Here is a 12,573-nt window from a genome sequence, read left to right as displayed (position 1 = left end):
ACGTCCTTATTTCTTTACAGTGAAAGAAACAGGCCCAGAGAGGAATGGTATTGGCCTGGGTCCCCCATGGGTAAGGGACAAAGTTGGTTCAGAATCCTATCTGGCCTGCAGACCCCATCCTCACACCTTTTATTTCAAAGTACCTGGTCTAACCCCACTAGGGTCTGGGCAGAGAGCAGGGTCCAGATGATCTCTCCCGTGATCTCCCAGGATTGGGGATATCATTCTAGAAGAACCCTGTGCCCCACAGCAGGGTTGGGGACCCTGGCTGGGGACCCCACAGCTTTATGACTAGGTAGGTGTGGCCCTGGTTTCCAGGACAGGCGGCCAGACTGCTCTGTGACAAAGGACCACACCCACTCCTGGGAGGGGGATTGGGCTGCCGCCCTGGGACACTGCAGTGGGAGCCGAGGAGGATGGCGTGCCTGGGCTTCCTCTCCGCCATGGGCTTCCTCCTCCTCATCAGCAGTGTGGCCCGGGGAGAGTATGGCGTGGTCCACGTGGTGTCGGAGAACTGGAGCAAGGACTACTGTATCCTGTTCAGCTCCGATTACATCACCCTCCCCCGGGACCTGGACCACGCCCCACTCCTGCCCCTGTATGATGGCACCAAGGTAACCTGGTGCCCAGGTGAGGATTCCCTCCACCAGGCCCAGCTCAGCTCCCCAAGCCAGCGGCCCCTCCGCCAGACCACTGCCATGGTCATGAGGGGCAACTGCAGCTTCCACACCAAAGGCTGGCTGGCTCAGGGCCAAGGTGCCCATGGGCTGCTCATCGTAAGCCGGGTCAGCGACCAACAGTGCTCAGACACCACCCCGGTGCCCCAGGACCCCCGCCAGCCCCTGCCAGACCTCACCATCCCCGTGGCTATACTTCGCTACGCCGACATGCTGGACATCCTCAGCCACACTCGTGGGGGGCCTGTGGTCCGCGTGGCCATGTACGCGCCCCCCGAGCCCATCATCGACTACAACATGCTGGTCATCTTCGTTCTGGCTGTGGGCACAGTGGCCGCAGGTGGCTACTGGGCCGGCCTGACTGAAGCCAACAGGCTCCAGCGGCAACGTGCCCGAGGAGGAGGGGGGCCTGGCGGTCACCACCCGCCGCCAGAAGCAGCAGCAGCAGCTGAGGGAGCCCAGCAGGAAGACGATGAGGACATTCCAGTGGACTTCACGCCAGCCATGACGGGCATGGTGATCACCGTGTCCTGCTCGCTCATGCTGCTGCTCTACTTCTTCTATGACTACTTTGTCTACGTCATGATTGGGATCTTCAGCCTGGGTGCTGGCACTGGCCTCTACAGCTGCCTGTCACCCCTGGTGCGCTGCCTGCCCCTGCACCAATACCAGAGGCCTCCGCACGGCCTCCGGGCTTCTCTGCCGCTGCCCCTGCTGTTGCTGGCGAGCCTATGCACAACGGTGATCGTCTTCTGGGTGGCCTACCGCAACAAGGACCCCTGGGCATGGCTCCTGCAGGACGCGCTGGGCATTTCCTACTGCCTGTTCATCCTGCACCGCGTGCGGCTGCCCACTCTCAAGAACTGCTCCTCCTTCCTGCTGGCCCTGCTGGCCTTTGACGTCTTCTTCGTCTTCATCACCCCCTTCTTCACCAAGACCGGTGAGAGCATCATGGTGCAGGTCGCCGCGGGCCCTGCAGAGTCTTCGAGCCACGAGAAGCTGCCCATGGTGCTCAGAGTGCCCCGGCTGAGAGTCTCCGCCTTGACCCTGTGCGACCAGCCCTTCTCCATCCTTGGCTTTGGTGACATCGTGGTCCCCGGCTTCCTGGTGGCTTACTGTTGCCGCTTCGATGTGCAAGTCCGCTCCCGGCAGGTCTACTTTGCCGCCTGCACCGTGGCCTATGCCGTGGGCCTGCTGCTCACATTCATGGCCATGGTCCTCATGCAGATGGGCCAGCCTGCCTTGCTCTACCTAGTGTCGAGCACCCTGCTCACCAGCCTGGCTGTGGCTGCCTGCCGCCGAGAGCTCAGCCTCTTCTGGACTGGCCAGGGCAGAGTCAAGACGCCTGGGCTCTGCCGTGCCCTTTCAGCTGGCTCTAGGCAGAAGCAGGAGGGTGCAGCAGATGCCCACACAGCCAGCCTACTTGAGAGGGACACCAGCCAAGGAGCGGGGGACTTAGACAGCAGCCCTGGAGAAGACACTGCCGAGACTGTCGCCATATCTGAGAATGAAGCCACCATTCCTGAGGACCACAGTGATAGCTCTGAGGGCTGGAGTGATGCCAACTTGGATCCTAATGAGCTGCTGTCCATCCCTCCTGGGGCCTCAGAGGAGCTGATGCCACTGATGCCAATGGCCACGCTGATTCCACTTGTGCCCCTGATGGCCCCACACTCAGAGCTGGGCCGTGTCCATGCCCAGGCCCAGGCCCACGACACCAGCCTTCCCCTGGCGGGGCTCCACAAGAGGAAGGGATTGAAAGTAAGAAAGAGCATGTTAACCCAGGCACCCTTGTGAACGGAAGCCCCTGGGACACATGCCTCTCGAAGGCCTGGTGGGATACTGCAGAGCAAAGCCATGCCTGGCAACAAGAAACCAGGGCATTAAAGAGATTCCATATCTACCCGAGCAGCCTCTCGTTTGTTGGGGTGCAAGAGAGCAGCAACCACAGCATAAGTGTGTGCAGAGCTCGGAGTGCCCTTAGGAGTGGGCACCACCCCCAAACCACGAAGAGGGGGAAACGGAGGCTCCAAGAGGGCCTATGACTTGCAGAAGTTCATGCAGCAAGGTTGGGGTTTGCATCCAGGGCTCCCTGGGCGGCTGTTCCCCTCTCCCTGCGTGCCCCACCCCTTCCCAATCCAAAGCTGGGGCTTCTCAGCTTGGCACACAGCCCCCACCCCATCCCCGCCACCCGCCCCAGGCTCACTGCACATCTTCTCCCCACACGCAGGTCGCACGGAACCTTGATCTCCCCGACTGTTCCTTGTCCTCTCCTCTCTCTGCGCATGCTGTTCCCTCTAGCGGGGATGCCTTCCCACTCCAGACTCCAACCTGGCTCCCTTACTCACTAGAAAATCCCTAAGCATCCTTCACTCCCCAGCTTACATGCATTCTGCAAAACATCTCTGCTCAAGAATCCCAGGCAGCAGCACCAAGCCCAGCACATTCCCGCATGCACCACCCATTCCGTCTTCAGACATTGAGTATGCCCTACTGTGTGCACCGTCGTGTGGTGGGCACAGGGAAGGCCTCTGTCTAGCTGGGGAAGGGCAGGGGTGGAACAACCTTAGAATTGTCTCAAAGAGAAGGCGGGGTTGGAGAGGTTGAGGCCAGGGTGGAAGAATTCGGGAGACCCTGGCCTCCCTCGCTGACTCTAGGTAATGTTCAAGCTCCTTTGGGCCTCCGTAGTCTCACCTGCAAAATGAGATTCATAATACCATGTCCATCTGGAGGCAGAGGCATGGACAAGATGACCGCCTAAGGACCCTACAGGCTTTTAGGCCATGTAGGGTGCTTATATGTTGCTTAATCGGAGCAGACAAACTCTGGGGTGAGAAAGCTTCCTAGAGGAGGCATTTTTGGAGGGGAGGAAAGTGTATCCCAAGAGGCAGTGTGGTTCAGTGGTTAGGGCTCTACAGCCAGGCTGCCTACCACAAATGCCAGCTCTACCACTAACTATGTCACTGAGCAAATGACTTATCTGTTTGGTGCCTCAGTTTTCTTGTCTGTAAAATGGGATAATAGGACCTACAATCTGGTTATTGGGAAGTTGGAATGAGTTGGCCTATGTCAGGAAATTGGGACAAAGAATCCCCTACACGTGAGCTATGTTTATATTGCTCTCCTAGTAGAGGTCTCGCAGAGTCAAACCCAGCTCCTGCAAGGCGCTGGGGTTTCAGCCCAAGGGCCGTCTTCCACCCCACCAAACCCCCTAACGCCACAAGCACACACCAGACCCACCACATCCCTGTGCTCTCCTCTCCACTTGGAGCTATCTTTCTGCCCTTCCTTACCACCCCTGTGAACTTGGCCTGCTGGCTCCTCCTCTTTGCAGCCTTTCCTAAAGCATCCCTGTCTCAATCACATGGCCGGACATCCTGTTTCTTAGTTTTCTGGTCTTCCCCAGTAGCGGATCAGCTTTGGGAGGGTGGGGCTTCATCCATCTTGTTCATCTGTGTAGTTTTGGGGCTCAGAACAGGGCCGGGGGTGTCCCAGGTGCTTGATCTGTTTGTTGGAGGAATGAATGGATGAATGAAGAGTTGACCAGGCTGAACTGCAGAGGAGGGGCTGCCATGAGGGAGGGCCCTGCTGCCCAGGTCACCTCCAGGCTCCTGCAGGGCCTTGGTCAGTGTCGATGTGAGACTCAGCGGGCCTGGGTGGGCCCTGGATGGGGAGAGTGGGCCCAGTGAGGCAGTGCGGGTGGTGGGCATCTCAAAGCCCCACTTGCACACAGCAGCTGAAGGCCCCGCTGGGCAAGGGAAGCGTAGAGAACTCGGCCACTGTGGAGGTGTTGGCAGCCCCTCCCACCAGAGCAGCAGCCATCTGGCCTGGACAGAGGGCCCTCCGCAGGCCCTGGCTTAGCCCCAGCCTGGACAGCCTCCCCGCTGCTGGCCTGCGTCACTGGACCTGCCGAGGGCAGCTATACCCTCTGCCAGGCCCTAGGGGAAGCACTGGACAGAGCCGAGTCCTCCTGGGCCCCTCCCCCCTGCCCCCACATCCCCCAGAGCAGGAGGTCAGGATGAAAGAACTTCTATCTCCTAGAAATCCTCAGTCTGAGGGCCCTGAGGATGTAGGCCTGCAGGGAGGCCAATGCCTGCCTCCAAGGAGCGGGGGTTCCAGGAGAGTCTGGGTGGGGAGCCCTCTCCCTTCCCGGCATCCAGACCTGGTGGGGAGGTGAGGGCCCACAGGCCTGGATCCGCTGCCTCCACCCCTCTTCCCCAACCCCCAGCTTGCTGCATGGTGCGTGGGCAGCAGAACTGGGGTGCTCACAGTGTCCCAAGGCCAGGCCTGGAGTGGACAGCGGCCCAGGGTGCAGTGGCATTGCAGTGCCCAGGTGACTCTCAGCTCTGCCTCTCACTGGGAAGTCGTCCCAGTCACCCAAGCTTCACCACCCCCTCTCCCTGCTGGGTCCCCAGTGTGACCACAGCCAGGACTGACCAATGTGGGACCTCCATGAAGGACGCCCCAGCCCTATCGTGCCCGAGGGCTCACTGGGCACCCAGCCGCCCGACCCCGAGGCCCAGCTTCATCCTCACCCTCCTGCAGCCCTCATCCTTTGCAGGCATCTCCCTTGAGACCACTGCCCAGCCCCTCCCGCCCAGCCCCTCCCACCCAGCCCCTCCTGCCCAGCACCTCCCACCCAGCACGCTCCTGAGGCTCATTCCCAGGGATCCCAAGCTAAGATACAGGGACAGCCGCGTTCTACATGTGAACTGGAAAAACTATATGAGTTTTTCCCCATATACCCTACACCGTCCAAGCTCTTCCGCCTGCTCAGGAACGGAGTGTGGGGGTGCGGCTGGAGGTGGGCGACAGGCAGGACCTTTCTTCTTCCTCCCAAGACCACTCTGCAGCAACTCTGCCCATTTCACAGATGGGCTAGGCAAGGACTCTGGGTCTAGAGGCAGCTTGAGGATTTAACAGAGGCACCCAAATGGCTGCCGGTCAGAATCACTGGGATGCCTCCCAAAAATCAGGATTGCCAGCCCCACAGATTCTGAGTTGAGAGGTCTGGGGTGAGACCAGGCATCTGCCATTTTAAGGGACCCCGAACCCCGCCCCAGCCTGAACACCTTTAGAGTCTGGCTTCAGCCTCTTGTCTTGGCCAGGCCAGGAGGAGTGGAGCAGAGGGAAACCAAGGTCTCAAGGTGCAGGGGCCCAGGGGCCCAAGGTGTCTCTCATCCTGACACACACACAGACAGGGGCCCTGCAGGCTCCCCTCTCTGAGCCCTGGGTCCACCTGACCACACCCAGAGCCTCAACTTCCACCTCACTCCCCTGACCAGTCCTGGTCTGGGGCAGGAGAAATTGAAGCAACTTTACCAACCAACAAGCTTCACTGACAGCCACGCTCCTCAACCCCAACCCCACTCTCTAGCATGTCCTCTGAGGCAGACTTTGTCCTGTTTTGTTCATCATGCACTGGACCTGCCACATAGTAAGTGCTCAATAAAACATCTGTAGAATGAATGCGCTGGCTGGATGGATGTCCCCCTTACTAGCTGTGTGACTTTGAGGATGAAGTGGGCGCAATAACACTGCCTGCCCCAGGGTTGTGGTAAGTAATAAACCATGTGAGTGAGGAGCTGAGCCCGGTGCCCAGCACACAGTCAAGGCTCCCAGATCTTGCCATGCTGCCACTCCTGTGCCCTACTATGGCCCAGTGTCCCTGCGCCTGCCCAGAGCCCTCCTCTTACCCATGGGCCCTGCCTTACTCCGCTGGTCCTCTTCCCAGAGGACAGGGCCAACTCCAGGCGCTAGACCATGCTGGCCACCTGCCAGAGGTGCCCAAAACTGGAAGCCCCAGCCTGAATGCCAGTAGAACACAGGATACTGCACATGTGCATACACACATGTATACATTCACGCACACAGGATACTGCACGTGTTCATACACACACGTATACATTCACACACACAGGATACTGCACATGTGCATACACACACGTATACATTCACACACACAGGCACATACACACTGCACACTCCACACACCCACACACACCCCACGCCGTGCACATATACCCATGTGCACATCCACACACATGCACCTGTACTGAACATGGCACACACACTTGTGCACACCTGTGTATACCCTACGCATGCGCGTGTACACACACACACACACACAACTGGGCTCTGATCTATTACATGTGGTTCCCCACAGATCCAGCCTTCCCTGGGCCTACGGGAGTGGGGGTGCTGATCCCTGGATTTCCCACCCTGAAGGACAGGGTGGTCAAGGTTCCTCCCCCAAGGCCTACCCCCTTCCTGGTGGGACAGATCCCCCTTCAAGACAGGCCTCGCTGCCCAGCTGCTCCAAGGAGGTACCTCAGCTTTCTAGCCTGGGTCACTCATGCTCTTCAAGGGAGGGGGCACAAAGGGCCAGTTAGTGACTCAGCAAGACAGGGGCGCAGGCTCTGGCCGTCTCCACCCAGCAGTGGTCTTTGCTCCGGTCCCGTGGGCTGGCGGAGGCAGCACAGGTCTGCACCCCAGGCTGCTGGCTCTCCCTGGCGCAAACCGCTCCCTCCCGACTGCACCGCTAACCACCGCGGCACCTGCTTGTTAGACAGCCCCACCTGTGACAGGTGAAACCTCAGACGGGACCAGGGCAGGAGTAGCCTCCTCAAGGCCACCCCCAGGGCCCCAGGTGGCCCAACCTCAGAGCCAGGCTGTTTTACTCGGATCAGTCAGCATTTCTCTTTGTGGCCTTGGCCAATCCCATCCCCAGCTTCATGAGGCATGACCTTGGTTTTCTTTCATTCATGGGAGGGTTTAGTACTGGAACTTCTGGATTTCTGGGACGGTAGGAACCAGCAAGGACCTGTGAGATACTCTCATCCACAGATGAGGAAAGGAAAGCCCAGAGAAGGCCTGTCCAAGGTCACACAGCAATGGGACAGCAAAACGAAATGCAAGTCTGGTCTCCTGCCTCCCAGCCCAGCAGCTGGGACCAGCTCTCGCCCTCAACATCCATCCCTCCACACACCCTGGTCTCTGATCCATGTTACTCTGAAATCACATCTCCCCCAGGAAACCTCTGGATCTACCCACTCCCGTGCCCTGTGTCCCCTTGGGAGGCATAGCCACGCATTCCCTTTGAGAAGTATCTGTGTGTGCTGCTTGATAAAGGTTTGTGAGTCAGCATCAATCCCCTCCCTCAGGAGAACACAGCTGGACTTTGAGACATGGGTTCAAAGCCCCACATTGCTTTTTCTTGCCACATGATACTGGACAACAGAAACCAACCCTCTGAGCCTCAATTTTCTCATCTGTAAAACGGGCTGCTAAGACTCACCCCATGGTTTGTTGTAAGGATTAAATGAGGTGAGGTATGTGTGTGAACAGCTAGCACTGGCTAAGCACTTACAGCAGGGCAGGTCAATGCATTATCTCATTATGTGTGACCCAGGTTTAGGGAAAAAGTTTCCAGGATAGCACTTAACATACCCCCAAATGCCGTCTTCCCCAAATGAGCTCCCAGAGGTGGAGTCATCCCCTTCCCTTGGTCTCCCCTGCACATGCTCACTGGGATGCGGTGTGTGCGTGGGTGCCTGGTGGTAAGCAGGGCACCACCGCAGAGCCAGGAAGAGGGGTCCTTGCAGTTTCACTGAACCAGCAAACATTTTGCACCTTTTTTCCTGCAACCCTGAATCTTGAACGCTCCTGTGCTGCCACCTGCTGGCCAGGAAGATAAGAGCAGGCAGGCCCACACAGGGAGTTTGGGAATAATTATAATCAGGAATGATATTTAAAATATGTATAATAAACTAGCAATGAGCAGAATTCTGGAGCCCCTATTGGGCTCAGGGTTAACGCTTTAGAATCTTGGTTGTCAGATGGGTGAGGTGCCCTGGAGAAGGGTATTTTGACATTTCCTGAAATGAAATAGCCCACAACAGCATCAGTGAATGTCCTTGATGCCTGAAGACGGTCCCTGCCCTGACACTTATCCCACCCCATAGAATCAGGCCACTGTGAATAAGTGTCCTCAGGCCCCCTGGTTCCTGGACTATTTGTACTCCAGGGAGGGGGAGACTCCCCATAAGGTTCCCTCCCCAACCCCTCCCCCAGGTCCAGACCCAGTGCGTGTCCGTGCGGGTCAGCAGGCACCCGGCCTCCCCATCCATACACACAGAACAGGTTCTGGACGTGGATGCCATTATTGTTCGCTGTTTGTAAACAAAAGCCCACCCACTGTTGCTGTATTTTTCAGATGCTTAGTTTTCTCTTTGGGGTAGCTCTTCTGGGGACCCACCTTGAGGCTACTGGGACCTTGTCTAGAGCCCTCCCCAGGTATGGGAGGCAGATCCAGGTTAAACACCTCCCTCCTGGGCCCAGGGAGGGGGACAGGAAGCATTCTCAGAGATACCTCGGGAACGGGGCCTGGAAGGGAAGCAGACGTCGGGGGCTGCTCTGGGAGAACCCTGGGCTGCTAAAACCTGAGACTTTGTTCTGGGTTTTGTTGTTGTTGTTTGCTTTTAGAGACAGGGTCTCTCTCTGTCACCCAGGCTCGTGTGCAGTGGCATGATCATAGCCCACTGCAGCCTCAACCTCCCAGGCTCAGGTGATCCTCCCACCTCAGCCTCCCCAGCAGCTAGAACTACAGGCACGTGCCACCACACCTGGCTAATCTTTGTGTATTTTTTGTAGAGATCGGGCTTTGCCATGTTGCCCAGGCTGGTCTTCTGGACTCAAACAATCCTTCCACCTTGGCCTCCCAAACTGTTGGGATTACAGGTCTGAGCCACTGAGCCTGACCTGAAACCTTGTTCTGAGGAACAGCTTTAAGTAGAATTCCCCCAGCTTTCAAAGACTTGAATGGCAGCAAAGATTGGTGGGGTTGGGGGGATTGCATTGAGTTCTGAATAATGGTGTTGGCAGAGCCTCCAGTGACCCCCAGAACTGAGGACAGAGAGGGAAAGTGACCTGCCCAAGGTCACACAGCAGACCCAGTGACAAAGCCAAGGCAACCAAGAGCCTGGGAACTAAGGCAGGAATGCTTCATAAACAGGGGATGCTTTCTGATTTGCCTTTCAGAGGCTGCTTCTTGAAGCCCCGAACTCCCCCAGTACTGGGTCTTAAAGCAGGAGGCCTCTGAGTCCAGAGAGAAAAGAACTTCTCTGAGCAAAACCCTCAGTCCCTCGTCCAGGCTGGACCCAGGCTTGGCCCTGCCTGCAGTTCCTGACTTGACCCAGACGGTAGTGAACTCAGGCAGGAGGGGCCGCACCTGTAAACCCTCACCCATCACAGCCCAGGTTCTCTTCCCAGCCATCCCCCAGGGCAGCCTCAGAGCGTGAGCCAAGGGGATCTGGTCTCCACTTACCTTGCTTAATCCTTAAAGCCAGCTGTGACACGTTGAATAATGTCCTCCCCCCCAAAAAAAATCTGGAACCTGTGACCGTTACCTTACATGAAAGGGAGCAAAGGGGGAAGGACGTTGCAGATGTGACTAAGTGAAGGCTCTTGAGATGGGAGATAATCCTCTATCATCCTAGAGCCTAAAATGCAATCACTTGGGCCCTTATGAGAGGGAGAGAGACAGAGGAGAGGCCAGGTACGGTGGCTTATGCCTGTAATCCCAGCACTTTGGGAGGCCGAGGCAGGCAGATAACTTGAGGTCAGGAATTCGAGACCAGCCTGGCCAACACAAAAATTAGCCGGGCATGGTGGCACACACCTGTAATTCCAGCTACTTGTGAGGCTGAGGCAGGAGAATTGCTTGAATCTGGGGGGTGAAGGTTTCAGTAAGGGGAGATTGCGCCACTGTGCTTCGGCCTGGGTGACAGAGTGAGACTCTGTCTCAAAAAAAAGGAAAAGATTATGGGCTAGGCACAGTAGCTCATGCCTGTAATCCCAGCACTTTGGGAAGCCAAGGTAGGTGGATCACGTGAGGTCAGGAGTTCAAGACCAGCCTGCCAACATGGTGAAACCTCGTTTCTACTGGAAATGCAAAAGTCATCTGGGCATGTTGGTGGGTGCCTGTAATCTCGGCTCCTTGGGAGACTGAGGCAGGAGAATTGCTTCAACCCAGGAGGTGGGGGTTGCAGCAGTGAGCTGAGATCATACTACTGCACTCCAGCCTGAGTGACACAGAAATACTCTGTTTCCAAAGAAAAAGGGTGGGGAGAGAAAGAGAGACAAAGGAGAGAGCAGAATTATACACATGGAAGAGGAGAAGGCAATGTGGTGATGGAGGCAGATTGGAGTGATGTGGCCACAAGCCAAAGACTGCCGGCAGCCACCAGGAGCTGGAAGGGGCAAGGAATGGATTCCCTACTAGAGCTTCTGGAGGGAATGCAGCTCTGCTGATCCTTCAGTGTTGGCTCAGTGATTCTGATTGTAGATTTCTGGCCCCCAGAGCTGTGAAAGGATACGTTTCTGTGATTTGAAGCCATTAGGCATGTGGTCATTTATTACAGCAGCCACGGATACGAATCCACTGTTCAACAGACATTTGTGGCACACGTTGCCCTTGCACCCAGAGCTGCGCCTAAGGAGTAAATGGCTCACAGAGCAGACAAGATGAAGACATGACCAAACAACAAAAGCCTCCTAGCCCGCCAAGGATTCTTTCCTGCAGGGAAGAGGTGGGCACAGGGAGTCAGGAAAAGAGAGGCGGGAATTGGAGTCTTGGTTGCAGTAGCCAGTGAGTGTATTCTCAGTTCAAGCCACCGCACTGGGCACCAAGGACTTCTTTCCATTGTTATTAATTGCACTAACAATTAATAACAATTAATTGTTAGTATAATTAATAGGAAAGCAGGAAAAAAGTCCACAATTACTAGAAATTTTTGGTTTATTTCCATTCAGTCATTTTTCCCCCATGCATAGGGGTTTTGTTTTGTTTTTATTTTTTTAATGGTGGTAAAATACACATAACAGAAAATTTATCATCTTAACCATTTTTAAGTGTACAGTTCAGCGATATTATTTAAAAAGTCAAAACGTACAACCAGCACCACCATCCATCTCTAGAACTCTTCATCTTGTAAAACTGAAATTCCATACCCACAAACAATAACTCCCCATGCCTTCCTTCCCAGCCCCTGGCAACCACCATTCTACTTTCTGTCTTTTTGATTTTTTTTTTTTTTCCTGAAACAAAGTCTCACTCTGTCACCCAGGCCGGGCTGGACTGCAGCGGCACGATCTCAGCTCACTGCAACTTCCACCTCCCAGATTCAAGTGATCTCCTGTCTCAGCCTCCCAAGTAGTTGGGATTACAGGCACCCACCACTATGCCCAGCTAATTTTTTGTATTTTTAGTAGAGATGGGGTTTCACCATATTGGCCAGGCTGGTCTCGCACTCCTGACCTCATGATTTGCCTGCCTCAGCCTCCCAAAGTGCTGGGATTACAGGTGTGAGCCCCTGCGCCCGGCCTGATGTTGATACCCTAAGTGCCTCATATAAGTGGAATCATACAAAACTTGTCTTTTGTGATTGGCTGATTTCCTCTAGTGTAATGTCCTTGAGGGTCATCCATGTGGTAGCATACTGCAGCATTCCTTTCCTTGTTAGGGATGAGGAACATTCATTGTGTGTGTATGCACCACACTTGGCCTAACTATTCATTCCTCTGCTGGTGGACACCTGGCTTACTGTAAGCATTGGTGTGCAAATATTAGATGGGTGCAAAAGTTATTGCAGTTTTTGACATTCCTTTCAATATCTCTGAGGCCTTGTTTTTAATACTTTGGGTTATATATCAAGAAGTGAAATTTCTGAATCATATGGTAATTCTATGTTTAATTATTTATTTGTTTATTTATTGGGGATGGGGTCTTGCTACATTGTTCTGGGAGGTCTCAAACTCCTAGGCTCAAGCAATCCTCCCTCCTCAACCTCCCAAATAGCTGGGATTACAGGCATGAGCACCTGGCTTTCTGCATATA

At 55.4% G+C, this 12,573-nt stretch overlaps 1 protein-coding gene across 1 annotated transcript; it reads left to right on the top strand.

The window, feature by feature from the left end:
* The first annotated feature begins 349 nt into the window (after positions 1-349).
* SPPL2C (signal peptide peptidase like 2C) lies at positions 350-2,583 on the top strand. Its single transcript, XM_017549301.2, has one exon. The coding sequence runs from the start codon at positions 417-419 to the stop codon at positions 2,472-2,474; it is 2,058 nt and encodes a 685-aa protein (XP_017404790.1). The 5' UTR covers positions 350-416; the 3' UTR covers positions 2,475-2,583.
* Positions 2,584-12,573: the final 9,990 nt, after the last annotated feature.

This window comes from Cebus imitator, unplaced genomic scaffold, assembly GCF_001604975.1.
Source record: "Cebus imitator isolate Cc_AM_T3 unplaced genomic scaffold, Cebus_imitator-1.0 Scaffold217, whole genome shotgun sequence".
Taxonomy (NCBI): Eukaryota; Metazoa; Chordata; class Mammalia; order Primates; family Cebidae; genus Cebus; species Cebus imitator.
Note: the sequence above shows the minus strand (reverse complement) of the source record. Positions and strands in the feature narration are given on the sequence as shown.

Excerpts from the sequence above, each read along its gene's own strand:
- SPPL2C (XM_017549301.2), top strand. The coding sequence starts at position 417 with ATGGCGTGCCTGGGCTTCCTCTCCGCCATGGGCTTCCTCCTCCTCATC.